At 40.4% G+C, this 21,738-nt stretch overlaps 1 protein-coding gene across 1 annotated transcript in view; it reads left to right on the top strand.

Annotated features, from left to right (window-relative positions):
• Window positions 1-21,738, top strand: part of EFTUD2 (elongation factor Tu GTP binding domain containing 2) — a 37,533-nt gene that overhangs the window by 2,092 nt on the left and 13,703 nt on the right. The window contains exons 2-11 of the mRNA XM_037808617.1: window positions 850-958; window positions 6,475-6,640; window positions 7,151-7,229; window positions 8,561-8,636; window positions 9,120-9,185; window positions 9,930-9,965; window positions 11,656-11,746; window positions 16,427-16,509; window positions 18,742-18,908; window positions 20,623-20,747. Of these exons, the coding sequence (XP_037664545.1) occupies window positions 854-958; window positions 6,475-6,640; window positions 7,151-7,229; window positions 8,561-8,636; window positions 9,120-9,185; window positions 9,930-9,965; window positions 11,656-11,746; window positions 16,427-16,509; window positions 18,742-18,908; window positions 20,623-20,747 (994 nt within the window). The 5' untranslated portion in view covers window positions 850-853. The remainder of the gene's footprint in view (window positions 1-849; window positions 959-6,474; window positions 6,641-7,150; window positions 7,230-8,560; window positions 8,637-9,119; window positions 9,186-9,929; window positions 9,966-11,655; window positions 11,747-16,426; window positions 16,510-18,741; window positions 18,909-20,622; window positions 20,748-21,738) is intronic.

Below are 21,738 nucleotides of genomic sequence, written 5' to 3'. Positions count from 1 at the left end.
GGTATATACACACACGGTAGAATATTGTGCAGTCATAAAAGGGAATGAAGTTCTGATTTACGCAACAACCTGGATGAACCTTGAAGACATCATTTTGAGTGAAATAAGCTAGACACAAAAGGACAAATATTGTACAGTCTCACTTACATGAAATAACTAGAATATGCAAATTCATAGAGACAAATTAGATTACAAATTGCCAGGTATGGAGGTGGGAAATGGAGAGTTAATGCTTAATGGGTACAAAGTTTCTGTTTGGGGTGATAGAGAAGTTTCAGTAACGGATGATGATGGTAGCACAACACTGTGAATGTAATTAATACTGCTGAATTGTATACTTGAAAGTGGTTAAAATGGGAAACTTTATGTTGCATATATGTTTCTACAGTAAAAATTAAATTTTTTTTTTTAATGTAAAAAGCATTCTTAGCTTGTGGACCACACGAAAACAGGTGGTAGACCAGATTTGGCCACAGGCCATAGTTTGCCACCTCTGGCACTGAAGTATTAGTTGTTCTGGCAACTCACTCTCAAATAATTTAGGGAAAAGTTACTTGTACTATTCTTTCAACATATTTGTTAGTTCTAAGTTATTTTAAAATAAAAATTTTCTTTAGCATAAAAAAAAGTAGGGGAAGGGTATGTAAAAGAAATAATGAGAAGAGTAGAGAGAGGGGAAAGAACAGAGCTTGGGGGCGGGGGAGCAGTCAATAGGCTAATGTAACTGGAGAGAAGGTGTGGGAAGGGATATGGTCAGCCATGAGGCTGGAAAGGTGGATCGGGTGGAGCCATGTCATGGAAAGCCTTATTATCTTGTCAGAATCTACCTCTTTGCTTCTTGAATTTTAGCATCATGGATACAGACTTGTATGATGAGTTTGGGAATTATATTGGACCAGAGCTTGATTCTGATGAAGATGATGATGAATTGGGAAGAGAGACCAAGGATCTTGATGAGGTAACAGAAATATTTTACTTTTTCAATCTCTTTTATTAAAAGGCAATAAAATACTGACTCTTCTATGCTCCCATAATACCCTGTGTGCATCTCTAACATTGCTGTTTTTATAACTTGACTTATTAAGGTCTTATACCACCCCAAGAAAGTTTAGCTACTGAAGTTCCAGGGAGAAATGTAAGATAGTTTCATTGATGAAGTGGTCTTGTGCTCTGAGCACTAGTTTACCTGATAGAAGGTTTTCTTCCATTTGCCTGAAGTGCCTTTTGACAATTTTGATAAATTCTAATTTAGAAAAACTAGTTATCTTTTCTAAGTGCAACTAAACTGGGAGCTCTCTCCAAATCTAAGGTGTAAAAAGATGCATAAAAAGATTAGAAAGGGCTGACACATGTCCAAGGTCAGATAAAAGATTTCTGTGACACACCCTCTCCCCTTTCCTGCCTCCATAGGTGGGCTATGAGGATGAATTCTGTTATAGTGTGAGATTTGCAAAAGATAGCAGGGTGGCATTTGTTTTAGCGATGTGCAGAACAAGACGAACTAGGAATGGGGATAGGCCCGCTGCTTAGTGATGGAGGTGTGATATTAACGGGACAGCAGAACAGAAGTACTGGCTGCCATGTGTCTTCTCCATCAGGGAAAATGTCCTTCAAACAGGAAAAAATAAATGTGGAAAAAGGAAATTGAAGCAGTATAAGTGAGATTAAAAGAGAATCTTGCAGTTTTAGGTGCATTTGGGTCTGTAGGCCCAGATGAATTCTGTCCTTGGGGGGATGTGGGGGGCCCTGCAGAGCTGAGCTGCCAGCCACTGTGGTAATCTTTAAGAAACTGGGGGAGAGGCTGCAGTGCCAGAAACAGAATGAGGAAACTCTTGTCCCTGTTTTGAAAAATGGAGATAAGGTGCTACTTTTCAGAAAGTGTAGACTAGTAAGCATGGTATACATCCATGGTAAAATTATGGAGGGAATTTTAAAACAGCTGACTGTTGAGTACTTGGGAAGCTAGTATGGATTTTACGAAAATAATTTTCTCTTGATAGGATTACTAGATTGAGATATATGTAAGCGTTATGCGATAGCCATGATGTATCTTAATTTGGCCAAGTCATTTGAAGAGTCTCTATTGGTGTCTTTTATAAGCAAATTTTTTTTTCCTGTTAAAAAATATTATTTTAAAAAGGTATTTTTGACTGCAAAAGTAATTCATGAATACATTCTCATTCAAACAGCATAGATAGAAAAGTCTTCTGTGGTTATTCCATCGTACTCCCCTTCCCAAGGTAACCATTGTAATTCATGATATCCTTTTGGGAGGAATGTGGTCTGGATCGTGGTACAATGAGGGAGCTCACATCTGATTGAACAGTGGCACCCAAAGAGGATTGATTAATGGGTGACTGCCAGGGCTCTTATGACATGCCCAGGCATCTGTGCTTAGTCTTGTCCTTTTCACCCTTTTTATCAGTGGCTTGGGTGAAGATAAAGAAGAGATGTTTATAAAATTTGCATATGATATAAAGCTAGTAAATTGGATGTTGGAATCTAAATTCAGAGTGATCCTAACTGACTTGCCTACCAGTCTAAATAAAGTCCAAGAATCTATTCGTTGAGTAAGTGTTTATAGAGCACAAACTAAGTGCAGGGAATCATGATGCAGAGAGCCAAGACAGTCCCTGCCCTCAATGAACCTCTTCCTTACCAGGGGAGGTGGAGAAGTGCAGATATTTACAATATGAAGCAGGGCAGGACAAGTGCCATTTAAGTGACATTAACTTAGTGCCATAGTAATAGTTTGTAAGGAGGGATGCTTCCAGGAAAAGCATCAGAGGGAGTGACCCAGAAGTTGACCTGAAGAATGGATAGGTGATGTATGAATATTTGTTTTCACCTCAGATACAGCAGTTGAGTTAATCATACTCTTTATGCTCCCCAGTATTACTGGTTGTGCAAGGCTCCTCTCTTGTTTAATTGATTTATTAATTTTTTATCTCATTCCTATGCCTGCTACCATAATAGTAATCTTTTAATGTATATGTTTCTTCTTGTTTGTATGACTTGCAAAATGTGTCTAATTGTCATGTTTGCATGTGTTTTTAACTTGAGTGGTGGTGTGCTCTCTGCCTCCCTCTGTCTCTTACTTTTTCTGCTGAGCATTGTGGTTTTAGGGTCCATCCCTGTTGCCATGTATGTGTCTAGTCTGTGGCATCTGACTGCTGCTCAGTTCTCCCTGTCGTGCATCCCTCTCTTAGTGATAGTCACGAAGGCTACCTTCCCCAGCTCTCCCTCGCCATGAATTATGCCACAGTGAATGCTCTGTCCCTTTATGCACCAGTTGAAGATTTCTTTGGGTTGTAGTCTCAGGAGCAAAATTGCTGGTCATAGTCTCATAGGATCATATGTATACTTAATTTGCATATATTTAGTTTTACTAAGTACTGCCAGATTGCTCTTCAGAATGGCTGCACTAGTCTGTGCTCCTTCCAGCAGCATGGAGGCTTCCTCTAGCCTCTTAGTCAACATAAGATGCTTAGATTTAAAAAAAAAAATTTTATTGATGTATATAACAGTAAAGAGATACATAAGATTTTGACAGTGGAGACGAGAAAGAAGAAAGGACATTCCGGGGGGTGGGGGGGAGGCGCAGTGAGCAGGAGCCCAGAGGTGGTGTGTCAGGTGGGCCTGGTTTCTCCTCTAGGCTGCCTAAAGTAGCCCCTGAGGAGAGCTGTGGGAGTGAGGCAGAGGAGGAAGGGTCAGACGGTAGAAGGCCATGGCTGAAGAACTGGGAGTAAGGGATTCAAATCAAAGCAAAACGCTGGCTCACTTCTGTTAGTGAGGGAAGGGGTGGGAGGTCTGATGCCAGCCAGGAGTGCATCACAGTGGTCCCAACAAGGAAGTGGAGATGTGAAGTTGGGTGACTGAATGTGGGGGGAGAAGCTGGGATGACTAGAGGGGTACTAGTGTTACTGATAGACAAAACGAAGTGATGAAAGGGTGTTTGTTTAGTTTCATTGTAGGCTTGCTGAATTTGACAGTTGGAGCTACTGTCAGGAAATTCAGGTGGAAGTAATTACAGATGGTTGGATATTATAATATAAAAATCCTGCAATTAGATTCAAAATGTACTCTGTAATATGGAGCAGAAGACTGGCTTGATAGCTGTTTTGGGGCCACCAATATGATATGTATGACTGCCCCAAAAAACTAACCTAATCTTAGGCCACATTACTAGAGGCAGAGTGTGAAGGTGGTGGGAGGTAGCCGGTCAGCTCACCTCTGGAGGATTTTGTGTTCCTTGTAAGAAAGAGGTTGGACGCTGGGATTTGTGTGAAGGGAAGCATCTACCCACCTCCTTGCAGCTGTGCCCATATGTGCTGGTTTCCCTCCTGTTCTTATGGATGATTAGTCCTTGTTTCTACCTACTAGGAACTGGATTCCATCCCTTCTCACCTACTCAAGATGTTCACCCCAGCAATTCTTCCCTCTCTACTGTATCATCCCCTCAGCATACCTTCTCTTAGCCCCCATATCCCCCTTCAGTTACCATCCCATTTCCTTGCTCTTAATACAGCCCATCTCAAAAGAGTTGTTGATATATGCTGTCTCCAAATCCTCTCCTCCCCTTTTCTCCCAAACCCACTTCCATCAGGCTTTTGCCATGGAGACTGTTCTTGTCAAGGTTGCCAGTGACCTCTGCCCCACGACATCCAACAGGCTGTTCCCAGTCCCCATCTTACTAGACCTGTCTGCAGTTCTCACACAGCTACAAAAATACTCCCTTCCCTTGGCTTCCAGAACACCCCTCTCCTGAATTCCCTTCTCATTGGCCATTGCTGCCACCTTCACTGCTGGTTCCTCCTCATCTTCCTGGCCTCTGAGCATCAACAGGCCCAAGGACTCCATTCCTTATACCTCTTCTCTGTCTGCACTCACTCCCATGGGAATCTCATCCAGTCTTTTCCATAACTGCTCTTTGCTGAGGATTCTATGTATTTCCAACCTGGACCTTTTTTTTGTGAACCTCAGGTTTGTATGTCCAACTTCCTACTTGATATCTCTACTTGATATCCGGTAAAACGTCTCAGACTTAATATATCTAAAATCCAGCTACTGATCTCCTCAAACTGCTTTTACAGTCTTCCTCATCTTAGTAAAGACACCATTCTCCAGTTACTCAGGTCAAAAACCTTGCTTCTTCTCTTTTTTCTCCCCACTTTCAAGCGATTAGAAATTGTTTTTGACTCTTCAGAATTCAACCTCTCCTCACCACCTTCACAACTAGCTGTCACTCTGGTGCAAGCCCCTACTGTCATCTCTTTGAATTACTGCATTAGCCTCCTAAGTTATCTCCCTCCTTCCACCTTTGCCCCCCTGCAGTATACTCTCAGCATGGGAACCAGAGTGATTCGTTTAAAGCAAAAATCACATCATATGACTTCCCTGCCCCAAATCCCAAGAGCAGGGTTTCTCAAGCTCCACACTATTGACATTTGGAGTCAGATATTTTTTTATTGTGGGTGGTTGTATGATGTTTAGCAGCATCCCTGGCTTTACCCACTAGATACCAATAGTGCACCCCCCCCCCCCACACACACACACACAGTTGTGACAACCAGAAATTTCTTCGGATATTGCCAGATGTTCCCTGGGGGCAAAATCACCCCTGGTTGAGAACATTGCCCTAGAGTAAATTCAGATTAGAATGATCTGTAAGATCCTACATGATCACCTCCTTTATGACCTTTCCATCATATATTGCACTCTAGCTATACTAGCTTCCTTGCTAATCCTCAAAGATGCTGGCATGCTCAGGGCTTCGCACTTGCTGTTTCATCGGACTGGAATACTTTTCCCCCAGGTACTTGCAGAGCTTACTGTCTTTCTTACTTCAGGTCTTTGCTCAAACATCATCACCTCTTTTTTTTTTTTCATTGCTATATTATATTGCCAATACCTAGGTCAGTGCCTGCCACATAGTGAGTGCTCAGTAAGTATTTACTGAAACATAAAGGGTGATAAAGTAGCCACTTTGAATTATTTGATGGTACTGTGAATAGTTGATTGTACAGTGTGGATGATTGTAGGATTGTAGGGTATGTGAATATATCTCAATAAAACTGTATATAAAAAAGATAAGACAAATATAAAAATAAATAGAAGGGGCAAGTCCAAAAAAACAAAAAATGATTCTGTGTATCTTGGTGAAAACTTTAAAGGCAAGGACTTGTTTCCAGTTTCTACATGCTTTCTGTCCTTGGGGGGGAGTTATTTTTCCCATAAAAGGATGTGTTGTAATACACCATTTGTTTTCTCTAATCTTGATCCACTTGTGCCTGATTGTCCACATTTAGGAAGGGGCCTGTTTGAATAAACATAACCATGGCGCATAGTTGAAGGGTCACATAGGAGTAGAAGCTGTCACGCGTGTGAAGTCAGCGCTTTTACCCGTGTAACCGTGGTTGGTAGTCATTGAGCAGGAAAAGTGCCTCTCATAGCATCCTGCCCTCTTACTTTCAGATAGATGACGATGATGATGACGATGACATAGGAGATCATGATGATGATCACCCTGGCATGGAGGTGGTGCTGCATGAGGACAAGAAGTACTACCCAACAGCTGAGGAAGTGTACGGTCCTGAGGTGGAGACCATAGTCCAGGAGGAAGACACCCAGCCTCTCACAGGTGAGTCAGAAGGCACTGGGCTGGGAGAGGTGGAATCAAAACTGGAATTGTCACTTCATGGCCATCAACCATCTTGAAAGTTCAGTGAATAAGTTCATCATTTTTTCTTCACTACGATCAGGTACTTTTTTCTGGACTAAGATTCAGTTAACCCTGTTTTAATACTCAGTAAAACTCTTAGTTTGTTACTAAGTAAATAATTATTTCTTTAACATCGCTTTATGTACTGGGGGACCTTATTATATTCTCCCTGTGGGCTCATGTGTTCAGCCAAATAATCCCAACCTCTTTAATTCTCACAAGACTGATTTTCCACCACCTCTTTAGTAACCTTCATTGATCTTCTGGAAAGTAGTTGCATTTTATAATGGCTTCAGCATGTGAGTGATCCCTGCGAATAAAATAAATTGTCATGTATCATATCTTCCAAAAGCTCCATCTAGTAGAACAGGGCTGTGTATTTTTGTTTCATGCCTACCTGCACATCAACCACATTTCTTTTTTTTTTAGAACCCATTATTAAGCCAGTGAAAACCAAGAAATTCACTCTGATGGAGCAGACTTTACCTGTCACGGTGTATGAAATGGAGTAAGTTATAAGGTCTCTCAGCCTCTCTGCAGGAGTAGTGTGGGTTGGTCTTTTCATAGAGGTGGGAGCTAGTTTGTGGTTGAGGAAGCCAGTGGATTGCGAGAGCAAAAATCTCTCCCTACAATTTGCCAAATTTTCTTTCAGCTTATATGGTCTCTGGGATATTTAGGCTCAATCTTAACTTTTCTCTTGGTTCTCATACAGATATTAGCTATTTTCTCTTCTTTCAAACCTTTAGATTGGTATTGGAAGCCAGCCTTTCAGGCCAAGCTGGGTATTGTTACTATCAGTGTTGGTGCCAACAGAGCCTCTTTTGACTTGATGAAACTAAGTGTTTAGGAAACATATGAACTATTTATTTTGAAATAAATATCTGCCAGCAGGTAGACATATGCATAGAATCACTTAGGCTCTTCATACTGCAAACTGTTTTTGAAAACATTTTTACTGATGAAATGCACTTGTAAAGTCCTCATATATTAAACTACTTATGACTCATTCTTAGATAATAAAACTTTTAAACATGTTCACATCTTATATATCCAAAAAAATGAGGTCCCTTCTGAAATGGTCAGCTCACCTGGCATCATTTAGATATATATATATATTTTATTCAGATATTTTTGAAACAGCTTTTCATTTGTCTTCAGGATTTGCTTCATATTCCTTTGCATTCTCAATGGTGATATTTTTAAGATCTCCTATCTTTGAAAGTGGAACTGATTTTTAAAAGAACCAAAGTTATCTGAAGGCTGCTTGCCATAAGTAAGACAGTCCTGGTTTTGATCAAGATGGAGGTCCTTTGTGCTCAGTGTCGTTAACAAGATGGGTTTTTCCTGAATGCCTTGTGAACTAGCTCTGTTTCAAAAGAGAAGCTCCCAAAATGTTTTTAAACTCCCTTGGCATCAATGGAATAAATGTATGAAGATTTTGAAAGGGACTGGACTCTTGTAGATGTGGTTTTGTTTTGTTTTTTTGTTTTTCTTCTCACTTTCTTTAAAGTTCAATTTTATTGAGATATATTCACACACCATACAGACCATCTGAAGTATATAATTACTGGCTTATGGTTCACTTTCTCTTTTAATCTCATTATTTTACTGTCAGAATTCCCAATACATTTTGTGCCCATATTGTGTCATCTCATGGGTAAGTCTATTCTGTTCCCAAAGCCAGAATTGTCAATGTGATAATCCGTTCCTGCTTTTGAGCAGTTCACCAGTTGGTCTGAAAGTTATTCCTGGCCTAAATGCCTAAAACACCTTTAGGGTTTGGGGCACCACACTCCCCGTTTGAAAACTTTTGCCAGAGCCCATTTTCCCTCCTTTCAGTTTCTTGGCAGATCTGATGGACAACTCGGAGCTCATCAGAAATGTGACCCTTTGTGGCCATCTCCACCATGGCAAGGTGAGAGAGCTTTTGGCTACTTGTAACAGGATTCTTCTTTGTTCCTGCTCATTTTTCAGCCCTCAGAGTCAGAGCTGAGGTTTGAGGTCATAAAGCTGGGCCTTCTGACTCCGGGACTCCATGCCTATTGTGAAATTGCCCTGTAAAAGTCTAGTTTTTCCTGAGTAGTGACTGGAGCTTAATCCTAAGTCACTTGCATGCCTGAGCCTTGTGTCTACATGTGGACAGAAGAGAGGAAATTGAGCCCTACTCTGATTGTTATAAGTTTTTATTTCCTGGGGGATGCCTGTCCTAGAAAGATTTCGTCTTTCATTTGAAAATAATCCCATGGCTTCATTGTTAATCCTTTGCTGTCCCATAATCCTCTTTGCTTTCCTTTTCCTCTTCTTATCCCTAACTTGTGTGGTGTATTGGGAGCAGGGGGAAAGGCACAGTAGATTTTCCTTTGTAGTTGGCATGTCTTAACCTTCTCTTCCCTTTCAGACATGTTTTGTAGATTGTTTAATAGAGCAGACTCACCCGGAAATCAGGAAACGCTATGACCAAGATGTAAGTAGAACTGCTGTTGAGGGTTTAGGATGAACCATTCAGAATATACAGGGGTGTCCCTTCCCTCCCCCTCCTTCACTCTCTTTATAAATAATGATGTCTGCAAAGTGCTGCTTTATAATTGTAATCTCTATTAATAGCCTTTAAGGAAGTAATTTCACCTTTCTCAGGAGCATAGAGAATACTAACCTCTGTAATATTTTTGTTCTGCTCTTGGGATCCCTCCTCTGTTCTAATTTATCCTGACTTTTATAGTCTTCTTCTTTCCTGTCTTGGTATTAATAGCCTGCTTGATAAATATGATGCAGTTGAACCTTGTTTTCATGATAAATTTAAATGCCTCTGAATGAGGCTGTGTGGCTACAAGTCTCAGTGCAATAACTGTTCAGTCACTGCCAGACTGACATTTTGACGTGTGGGGGTTCCATGAAGGCTGGTGTGGTCTTTCTTTTCCACTCTAAGAACTCAGTGCGTTTGATTTAATTTAGCATTCCAGCTATACCTAGTCTTCAGTGACCCCCTGCTCACCTCAGTCTCCCTCCAAACACACACCCAGAGCAATTTCCAACTGGGATGGCCCTGGTCTCATTGTCTGGAATTGCTGTGGAGATTGCCTTTGTCTTTAACCTATTCTCCTGAGGGAGAGACCCTTGAGTTGGGAGGTAGTGAGTAAAGGTGACTGATGGCTTGTATGTGGGAGAGGAGTATAAATTCAGGTGGGAATGACACTTAATTTTTTTTCAGCTATGCTACACTGACATCCTCTTCACTGAGCAGGAGGTAAGTATGGGGATATCAGATTGTTGCCCACACCAGACCCAACCTGCAATAGTTTTGTGGGAACATAAGGGAATTTTTATGGTAAAACTTTGGTCTATCATCCACCCCCATCCCCCCATACCTCTTTATCTCCCCTGCGTCTCTCAATTATCCCATGATCTATAAGTTGAAGAGAGCCAGGTAAGAGCAATATTTTAAGAGTAGGAACTCTCCTGATCTTGACTGGATGTAATTTGTCCTGACAGGGTATATACTAAAAGGTGATGACTGCATTTATGCTCTAAGTTATGTAGCAGCTCAATATTACTTTAAAAATAGCATTACCCTTGAAATCTATAAGGTGATTCTATGCATATGATGATCCCTTTTGTTCTGGTTTGATAATGTTGCCATTTTGCAAAACACCAGAAATAGATTGGCTTTTATAAAGGGGGTTTATTTGGTTGCAAAGTTACAGTCTTAAGGCCATAACGTGTCCAAGGTAAGGCATCAACAATAGGATACCTTCACTGGAGAAAGGCCATTGGCATCTGGAAAACCTCTGTTAGCTGGGAAGGTATGTGGCTGGTGTCTGCTTGCTCCCGGGTTGCGTTTCAAAATGGTGTTCTCCAAAATGTCAGCATCAGCTTTCAATGACCGTCTTCAAAATGTCTCTCTAAGCTGCTGTCCAAAACGTCACTCACAGCTGCTCTCTGTTCCTTCTGTTTGTCAGCTCTTTTATATGGCTCCTGTGATTTACTTAAGAGCCATCTTGAATGGGTGGCTTAACACCTCCATGGAAATTATCCAATCAAAGGTCATGCCCACAGTTGATTGAGTCATATCTCCTTGGAAACAATCAATAGGTTCCAACCTAATCAACACTAATACTTCTGTCCCCACAAGATTGCATCAAAGAACATGGCGTTTTGGGGGACACAATAACATCCAAACCAGCACACCTTTCTAGGAGTAGCTTCTTTTTAATAATGGGTTTGTGTGTTGTGCTTCTCTTTCTGTATCAAGAAGTGAATGTATGTCTCTGTCTTCCCATTCTGTCTGGCTGTTGTTTCTGCCTTTCCATCTGGGTCTTCATCCCTCCCGACTAATCTGTTCTCTTTCCCCCTCTCCCTTATTTCCGTCTCTTTTTCCTAAATGACCACATAAAAACTTCAAGTACATAAGTAGATTAATATACAAGAACTTTGAAAAGTGCTGACATGTCGATGTTAGCTATTGCTGTTTTTTAAAAAATATATTTGTATATTCGCATAAAGGTTTTTTACATGCTAATTTCCTTTTACAGCTTTTATGTTTCTCTTTAAAAAAAAAAATGAAAATGCCCCAAATTTTTTCTTTTTATTTATATGATACTCAGTTATTATTTTTGTTTCCAATGTATGAGTGACTCAATAAGAAGGGAGGATAAGATTTAAAGTCCCTGGATTCTCTGTTAAGGTTTAATACTACTGTGCTTTCTTATTCATTTTTATTTTTACGTTTTTGCATTTGAATCAAACAAAAAAGAGTCATCTTTAACACCAAGATATTTCATCTTCAAGGTCATGCTGGATAGAAGCCTCAATAAAAATCACACCTGCTACAAGGAGAGACATCAGAGTAATTTAGCATTAACTGGCACGCCTGAGAGCAGACGGAACTCCTCTTGCCTAGGAAGAAATCTTGACCACTCTCTCTTTGTGACTTTCAGAGAGGAGTTGGCATCAAAAGCACTCCTGTGACTGTGGTCTTGCCAGATACCAAAGGAAAATCATATCTCTTCAATATCATGGACACTCCAGGTAGGACATGACTCTTTACCATCAGAACCTCGTCTTGTTTGTTTTTTGTGCCCCCACTTTTCAGAGAGCAGGACAGAGCAGTACATCTTTATTTTTGTATTCCCTCTACATTGAAATATTTTCATTTTTAACCTCTATGCTTTTGACTAGTTAATCAGCAAGCAGCAGGCTATGTCACTCCTCTCTTTGCTCTAGAATTTTTAAATTTTAGGGAATTTGATTCATGGATTCATTTCAGCTTGTGTCAGGCCCCTGTGCTAGACCCTGGGGGTAAAGGTGAATCAGACGTGGTGCCTGGCCTCAGGTATTCTGAATCTCCTGAGGGAGACTGGGGGGGTGACACACCAACCACGAGGTGACCATGCAGGTTAGTGTGTGAGCAGCACTCCTTACCCTATGGCTTACACATTGTCTATGGAAAGAACTAACTCAGGGCGGAGTTTTAAACAGGAAAATTTGGGTTTGGGCAGACATGCCTTCTTTGCCCCTTCGGGTGCCCAGTGCCCCCACACCTCTCAGCTCCCACTCCTCTGGCAGTGCCTTGCCGGGAACAGTCTTCCTTGAGCAGCACACCATGCCCCTGTCTCCTGCCTCCAGAATTGTCATGTGTCCCACAGAACTCCACTTACTGCTAATTAGACAAGCGGGTGTGTCAGTGAGTGAGAATGTGTTATGCTCTCCCAGGTAAAACACTTCCCTCGTTTTACATATGGGTGCCTCCTATACAAAGGCTTAATCCAAAGATGTGACTCTAATGGTAGAAATTTTAAGTAACATTTTATTTGAAATTTATAGGACAGTTGCAGAAATAATACAAAACTCATACAGAGAACTCCAATATACCGTCCACCCAGATAGCCAGATCCACCAACTTTTCACATTTTGCCACACTTGCCATATCATTCAGTATCTATCCATCTATCTGTCCATTCATCCATTCATCCGTTCAACCTTCTGTAAGTATATCAACTCACCTGTTTTCTAAACATGAGAGTAAGCTGTATACATCATGCTCTTTGACTACTTAATACTCCATGTATATTTCTAAGAACAAGGATATTCATTTATGTAACCACCTTACATACAGTTATCAAGTTAAGAAATTTAAAATTGATAAAAACTTAGAGTCTATATTCCAATCCCATGGTAGATTTTTTTTTTTCCTTTTTTAGGGAAGTTGTAGGTTTACAGAACAATCATACATAAAATACAGGATTCCCATATACCACCCTACCACCTACACCTTTGCATTGGTGTGGAACATTTGTTACAACTGATGATAGCACATTTTTATAATTGTACTTTTAATTAAAGTCCATGATTTAACTGTGTAGTGTAGTTCCGTGGATTTTTTTAAAAAAATTTTATTCTGTTACCATATATACAATCTAACAATCTGACATTTCCCTTTTTAATCGTATTCAGATATTTATTTTAGTGCTATTAATTGCAGTAACAGTGTTGTGCTACCACCACCCATTAGCAAAACATTTCCGTCATTCCAAATAGGAACCCTGTCCATTTTAAGCCTTTACTTCCCATTCCCTATTCCCTCACCCCACATACTCCTGGCCCCTGGTAAATTATATTCTAGATTCTGACTGTGAGTTTGCTTATTCTTATTGTTTCAAATCAGTGACATCATACAATATTTGTCCTTTTTTGTCTGGCTTATGTCACTCAACATGATGTCCTTAGTGTTCATCCATGTTGTCACATGTGTCAGGACTTCATTCCTTTTTACAGCTGAATAATATTTCATTGTGTGTATATACCACATTTTATTTATCCATTTATCAGTTGGTGAACACTTATGTTGTTTCCTTCTTTTGGCAATTGTGAATAATGCCACTATGAACATTGGTGTGCAAATATCTGTTCAAGTCCCTGCTTTCATTTCTTTTGGGTATACACCTAGTGGTGGGATTCCCAGGTCAGATGGTAGTTGTATACTTAGCTGTCTGAGAAACTACCAAACTGTCTTCCACAGTGGCTGTGCCATTTTACATTGCCAGCAACAATAAATGAGTGTTTCTGTTTCTCTGTATCCTCTCCAACACTTGTTATTTTCCAGTTTTTAAATAGCGGCCATTCTAATGGTTGTGAAGTGGTATCTCATTGTGGTTTTGATTTGCATTTCTCTGATGGCTAATGATGATCTCCATCTTTTCATGTGCTTTCTGGCCATTTGTATATCTTCTTTGGAGAGATGTCTGTTCAAGTTTTTGTCTTTTTGTCTTTTTGTTGTTTAGTTGAAGGATTTCTTTATATATGCTGGATATTAATCCTTTATTGGATATGTAGTTTCCAAATATTTTCTCCCAGTGTGTAGGTTGTCTTTTTACTTTCATGATAAAGTCCTTTGAGGAAAAAAAGTTTTTAATTTTGATAAGGTCCCATTTATCTATTTTCTATCTTTTGTTCTTGGGCTTTGGGTGTAAAGTCTAAGAACCTATTACTTAACACAAGGTCCTAAAGATGCTTCCCTACGTTTTTTTTAGAAGTTCAATAGTTCTAGCTCTTATATTTAGGTCTTTGATCCATTTTGAGTTGATTTTTGGTGTGAGGTAGGGTTCTTTTTTTTTTTGCAAATAGAGATCCAGTTTTCCCAGAACTATCTGTTGAAGAGATTATTCTTTCCCAAGTGAGTAGTCTTTTCCACCTTGTTAAAAATCAATTGGTCATAAATGTGAGGGTTGATTTCTGAGCTCTCAATTCTATTCCATTGGTCTGTATGTCTGGTCTTGTGCCAGTACCATACTGTTTTGATCACAGTGGCTTTGTAATACCATACTGTTTTGATCACAGTGGCTTTGTAATAAGTTTTAAGCTCGGGAAGTGTGAATGCTCCAGTTCCGTTCTTCTTTTCAAGATGGCTTTAGCTATTTGGGGCCCTTTACACTTCCATATAAATTTGATGATTGGCTTTTCCGTTTCTGCAAAGAAGGTTGTTGGAATTTGTTCTAGTTTGCTAATGCTGCCAGAATGCAAAACTGCAGAGGTGGATTGGCTTTTATAAAGGGGGTGTGCCAGTTTGAATGTATTATGTCCCCCCAAGTGCCATTATCTTTGATGCAATCTTGTGTGGGCAGACCTATCAGTGTTAATTAGATTGAAATTCTTTGAGTGTTTCCATGGAGATGTGCCCCACCCAACTGTGGGTGATGACTCTGATTGGATAATTTCCATGGAGGTGTTGGCCCGCCCATTGGGTGGGTCTGAATTAAATTACTGGCGCACTATATAAGATTAGACAGAAGGAGCGAGCTTGCTACAGCCAAGAGGGACACTTTGAAGAAAGCACAGGAGCTGCAGATGAGAGACAGTTTGAAAATGACCGTTGAAAGCAGATTCTTGCTCTGGAGAAGCTGAGAGAGGACAAATATCCCAAATGCAACTCAGAGTGACATTTTTGAGGAACTGCAGCCTAGAGAGGAATGTCCTGGGAGAAAGCCATTTTGAAACCAGAACTCTGGAGCAGACGCCAACCATGTGCCTTCCCAGTAACAGAGGTTTTCTGGACACCATTGGCCATCCTCCAGTGAAGGTACTTGATTGCTAATGTGTTACCTTGGACACTTTATGGCCTTAAGACTGTAACTGTGTAACCAAATAAACCCCTTTTATAAAAGCCAATCCGTTTCTGGTGTTTTGCATTCGGGCAGCATTAGCAAACTAGAACAGGGAGTTTATTTGGTTACAAAGTTACAGTCTTAAGGCCATAAAATGTCCAAGGTAACACATTAGCAATCGAGTACCTTCACTGGAGGATGGCCAATGGTGTCCAGAAAACCTCTGTTACTGGGAAGGCACATGGTTGGCGTCTGCTCCAGAGTTCTGGTTTCAAAATGGCTTTCTCCCAGGACATTCCTCTCTAGGCTGCAGTTCCTCAAAAATGTCACTCTGAGTTGCATTTGGGATATTTGTCCTCTCTCAGCTTCTCCAGAGCAAGAATCTGCTTTCAAAGGCTGTCTCCAAAATGTCTCTGTAAACTGCAGCTCCTCTCTCAGCTCCTGTGCATTCTTCAAAGTGTCCCTCTTGGCTGTAGCAAACTCACTCCTTCTGTCTGAGCTTATATAGTGCTCCAGTGAACTAACCAAGGCCCATGCTGAATGGGTAGGACCACACCTCCATAGAAATTATCCGATCAGAGTTATCACCTACAGTTGGGTGGGGTGCATTTCCATGGAAACAACCTAATCCAAACGTTCCAACTTAGTCCCCACTAATATGTCTGCCCCAAGATTGCATCAAAGAACATGGCTTTTTCTGGGGGACATAATATGTACAAACTAGTACAGAATTTTAATTAGGATTGCATTGAATTTATAAATTGCTTTGGGTGGTATTAACATCTTAATGTTATTTAGTCTTCCAACCCATGAACATGGAATATCCTTCCATTTATTTAGTTCTTTTCTTCGTTCTTTTAGCATTGTTTTGTAGTAGTCTGTGTACAAGTCCATTACATCCTTGGTTAGATTTATTCCTAGATATTTGATTTTTTAGTTGTTCTTGTCATGGTAGAATTTTATATACTATAGGGAGCTGTGGGGAGGAGGGAAAGGAGATAGATGGGCATTCATAAGCCTTCCAATGCCCCTCAGATCACCCTACAAGTTAATTATGTCTCATCCTGCTACTACACAAATGGCAACCTACTTGGTATTTGCTTTTCAGGACACGTGAATTTTTCTGACGAGGTCACAGCGGGGTTGCGCATCTCAGATGGAGTGGTCCTTTTCATTGATGCTGCTGAGGGGGTGAGTCAGACTGATCTCTTAGAACCCCTTCCCCTATTTCTATTTGCCTCCACACAATGCCCAGAGCACCGAGTGAGCTGGGAGCCAGAGAACATGAGTCTGTGGGTGTCATGCTTAGACTCACTCTAAAATTAGGACAGCAAATGAAGTTCAAAATTAATTCCCAACATGGGCCCCCTTGCTTCCTGCCCAGTGAAGCTCAAAGTGATAGGGCCCATTGTCATTTAGGAAACACAAAGATAAAATGAAAAACTTAAAGAAGGAGAGTATATTCACAGAAATAAGATTTAACACATTAATGAATTTTTCTAAAGTAAAGAGAGAGTGGAGCTAAAAAGCCCAGGACATCTTTCATTTTTCTAAATTGGAAGATTGGGCAGCTTTAACCTCACTCGTGTTGTCATTGGTGGGATTACCAGCAGAGGGAGCAAGAATTTCTTTTTTTTTTAACGTATTTCATTTTGGAGTTATTTCAGACAGCAAAAAGTTGCAAAAATCATGCAAAGAACTCACCTTCATTTTACTCATAATTCTCTCTAGTTCTTAACACACACATTAATTTTTTCCCCCTGAACCATTTCAAAGTGAAAAGTTTCAGAATGTATTTCCTAAGAACGAGGACTTTGACTTGTATGGCCATAGTACAGTTATCAACATCAGAAAATTTATTATTGATATAATACTGTTGTACAGTTCTTACTCTGCAGACCTTATTCAGTTTCACCAGTTGTCCCAATAGTGTCCTTTATAGCCTTTTTTTTTTTTTTTTTTTAACTTCCTGATCCAGGATCTAATCCAGGATGATGCATAGCATTTCCTTTCACGTCTCTTTAGTCTCCTTTAATCAGAGCTGTTCTGCAGCCTTTCTTGGTCTTTTAGGGCCTTGGCATTTTTGAATAGTACAGGCCATTTATTTTATAACATATCTCTTAATTTGGGTTTCTCTAATGCTTCCTCACGATTAGGTTCAGGTTATTTTGGGCAGCACTATTACATAAGTAATGTTACATTCTTGTCAGGACATCATATCAAGAGCTGCAAGATCCCTTAACCCAGTTGTGGTGATGTTAACTTTGATCACTTGGCTATGGTGGGTCTCCCAGGTTTCTCCAGTATAAAGTTACTATTTTCCTCTTGTAGGGAAATGCTTTGCATTTCTATATGCTTTTTATTCCTTATCAACCTAGTTTTAGCATCTATTGATGATTCTTGGCTTGTTTCTGTCAGAGTTGCAAAGTGGTGATTTTCTAACTTACTACTCCTTTGAATTCTGTCGCAAGGAAGAGTGTTCCTTTCTCCCCATTTGCTTATTTATTTTTTATCAATATGGATTCATGGACTCTTATTTTATTCAATGGGTTATAATCCTTTACTATCCTTATTTATTTTGATGTTCTTATTGACCCAGATTTGGCCAGTGAGTCTTCCGGCTCGTTCTTTTATCCTTTTGAGGTGTCCCATCTGTTTTTGAAACTTCCTCACTTTCAGGCACAAAAAGATGTTCCAGACTCATCTTGTATTTATCCTGCCCTAGTCCTGGAATCAGCCATTTCTCCAAGGAGGTCTGGTGCCTTTTAGCAAAAACTGGTCTTTGGAGTGCTCATGGCTACTGGCCCTATCACTGAACGGAGCTAGATAATACAGGCACACCTACACATAGCTAGATCTATTTCTACACACATATATTAAAAACCATTAGATCACTTTAAATAATAGTACAATTATAAAAATATGCTGTCATCAGTTACAAGAAATGTTCCACACCAGTGCAAGGTGTTGGTGGTAGGGTGGTGTATGGGAATACTGTACTTTATGCATGATTGTTCTGTAAAGTATTTTATGCATGAGAGTTCTGTAAAGAAGTTGTAAACCCACAACGTCTCTAATTAAAAAAAAAAAAAAAAAAAAAAGTTCATCCGGATAACCTTCAATTCCATTCCAGCACCACAGGTTCTTCCTAGCTTTGCTCTGTTCCTTCTCTATCACTGAGAAACTGGGCTCCCAACTTAATCAGTGTATTTATTCATTTATTAGTCCACAAGGTGCCGTCTTAAGAGTTCCTACATTGGCCTTTGAGCAAGGTGATCTCTGCTTCCACTCAACAATCTATTTTCCCTGGTTTTCTTTTCCCCTCAGAATCTGTCAGTTGAAATAATACTATCTTTGGCTCTGCCCTGGACTTTTCTGCCCCTTTTGCACTTATCACCACCTTCTGAGCCTTCTCTTTCTCAGGTGATGCTGAACACAGAGCGGCTAATCAAGCACGCAGTGCAGGAGAGGCTGGCGGTCACTGTGTGTATCAACAAGATTGACCGGCTGATCCTGGAGCTGAAGCTGCCTCCAACTGATGCTTATTACAAGCTGCGCCACATTGTGGATGAGGTCAATGGATTAATAAGGTATAGGACCCCTGGGACTGGGTTTCTTCCTCACCTTGAGGATTCTTGGTTTTTGTAAGTCTTAACTCTGAACACCTCAGGGTGTGACCCCTTTCTTGGTGTGTGTTGATGAGTTTGTCAGGCAGGGCTAGAGGCACTTCCAGGGCTCCACAGGGGTCAAGGCCACAGCCTTGGCTTTACTAACTCTGTGCCTTAGCTAGTTGTGCTCACTTCACACAGACCTTCAGTTTGGTGTTGTAGTCAATACCTTGAACTCTACAATCAGTCTCATCTTCACCACATACGAACCCTGTAAAGTGGGGCAAATAACTTGCTTAAGCTTGTAGAACTTCAGTTTTCCCTTTCTGTCAAAAGTAAACAAGAATAATATTTGCTTGATGGGATGCTGTGAGAACTTAGATATTTGATGTAGCACACTTAGTCCAGAGCCTAGCATACAGTAACTGATGACTGAATAATGTTAGTGGCTGTTATTATCTTATTATTATTAACATAGACTTAGTAATACAAGGAACCATTTGCTCTAGCCTCTGTGAATATAACTCCTTTTCAACAAGATGAATAAGTATGAGTGGTGTTCGGAAGGACTTAGAATACAGTATCAGAATAAGTTAGGTAAATATATATTAAAGACAGTCTTATCTGCCGGCTGGAGCATGTACTGGATAACTTCTTGAGTCCCTCAAATGGGCCTGGGAAGAGGCTGTCCTACTGAGAGAACACCTCAACAGTTGAGGACTGGGGATAGTACCCACATGACCAGAAGACAGATTTACCTTCAGGAGCCTCCCCAGTTTTTAGCACTAATTCTCAACAGGCATATCTTCTCTCCATCTCTGGTAGGGCTGAGAATCCCTAGAATTCAACATAACAGCAGGAATCCAAAAGACAAAATGATAAACTTCTTTTAAAAAAAAAAGAAAAGGAAAGGGTAGGGGTTGGAATGGGGCCAGATTCTGATCGCCAAAATAAGAAGTCAAGAGGTAATATCTCAAACCTCTAAAGAAGAAATAGCAATGTAAACCTATTATTTAGAAATGTAGAGGTAAATGCTCTAAAAGCAGCTTTAAAAGACTTGAAAGAAGTTGCCTCTGGGGAGCATAAGGAAGGTAGGGTGGAGTTGGGGAGGGGATGGCTCTTTCGAAGCCAGTACTTTTATATCTGAAGTAAGAGATTCCATAAAACAGTATGCCTGTAAGGCTAAGGTCTTGGATTCTATCCCTTTGTATGATAAATGGTGGTTTTCTTATAAATGTTAGTGAACTTGGGATGCTTACAACTTCTGCATGGCTTGTAAGAATCAAAGTTCTGACATGAATTTGTCAAACAAAGCCAAACAAAACAATGTAGAGAAGACTATGAGACAGTAAAGAGTGGAGAGCAAAGTTGCTTTTATTTTCACTGGTGCTTATGGCTGCTTGTACTTCAAAATCGAGGTGTCTCTAAGATATATGCCTATCTTATCACATTAGATTCATTTCCTTGTTCCAAGGTCTTTGTCTCTGTTCCCCCAAGTTTCCCCTTGCCTGTATGGTAAGGTAACTTTTCCAAGATTGTGTAGAATGTTCCCAGCTCCAGGAAATCAGCTTATGTAAGCCTCTTCTGGGGATTGGAGAGAGGCTATGATATTAAGTTCCTGCCCTTTGCCCTTGGCGCTGTGTCAGTATTATGCTGCCCAGCCTGGCTCTGTGCTTATGACCTTTCTCTGTTGCAGCATGTACTCCACGGATGAGAACCTGATCCTTTCCCCACTCCTGGGCAACGTCTGCTTCTCCAGCTCCCAGTACAGCATCTGCTTCACGCTGGGCTCCTTTGCCAAGATATATGCTGACACCTTTGGTAAGTCTGGCAGTCTGTCTTGCCAGCTTCTCCAGAGGCATGTGTGCCTTTGCTGCTGATGGTCCCAGAATTTAACTTCATGTTAGAGTCCCCTGTTTGGAGGAGCATTTTGCCAACTGTTATTTTACATTTGGGGCTCTTTTTTGGCCTCAAGGCCCTTTCTTCAGTCTAAATAGTTTCTAATCAATAGAAAAATAGAAGTGACTAGGAAGAAATGGGAGAAGAATGAGCTCATTTCAGGAACAGAACTCTCCTAGACTGAGACAGATTAAATAAAATATGAATTATCTGTGCTCACAAAGCCCTGTCAGAACCCCTTCTCCAAGTTGTAATCTTTCTTACTATTAGGGCCTCTAGCTGTCTTTCCAACCATGTCTAGGCACTTATAAATTTTACAGGTCTGGTTGGGAACCCATGTTGGATTTGCAGTCAGCAGGTACGAGCCTCCTCTGGCACGCCCAGTTGAATGATTTTATGGATTCCTGGAGCCTTGGCACCAGAGCCCTGGGTCCATCTTCCCAACTCAAGGGCTCCCTGACTCTCCAGCTCTGTACCTTCCCTATTACTGCAAATTCCAATAGGAAACATACATTGAGAGCCTTCTAAGTTTAAAATTCTGTGTTCCAAGGGCAGGGAAGTCATTATTACCCGCCTTGTTGGAGCTGAGAGGACAGGCTCTGTGAGAAGCCCCACAGCTGACAGACAGTGGCGCAACAGGGTTTCTGTGTTCGCCAGTCAGTTACCCAGCCTCACTCTCAGTATGGATATGTTTCCTTTTGTGGGAAAAAAAAGGGCCATTAAAACTTGGTCTTTTTTTTTTTTTTTTAATATGTACGTACTTAATGCATGCTTATTGTAGAAAGTGGAAAATATAGTAAAATTTAGACAAGAAAGCAAAATTTACCCATAATCTCATTATTAGTTTCCTGTTAACATTCTGTTTTACTTCCCTTCTTCTCTGTTTATTGTTTTGAATAAATGAGATCATATT

Source organism: Choloepus didactylus, chromosome 18 (genome assembly GCF_015220235.1).
Source record: "Choloepus didactylus isolate mChoDid1 chromosome 18, mChoDid1.pri, whole genome shotgun sequence".
In the NCBI taxonomy this organism is placed as follows: Eukaryota; Metazoa; Chordata; class Mammalia; order Pilosa; family Megalonychidae; genus Choloepus; species Choloepus didactylus.
Note: the sequence above shows the minus strand (reverse complement) of the source record. Positions and strands in the feature narration are given on the sequence as shown.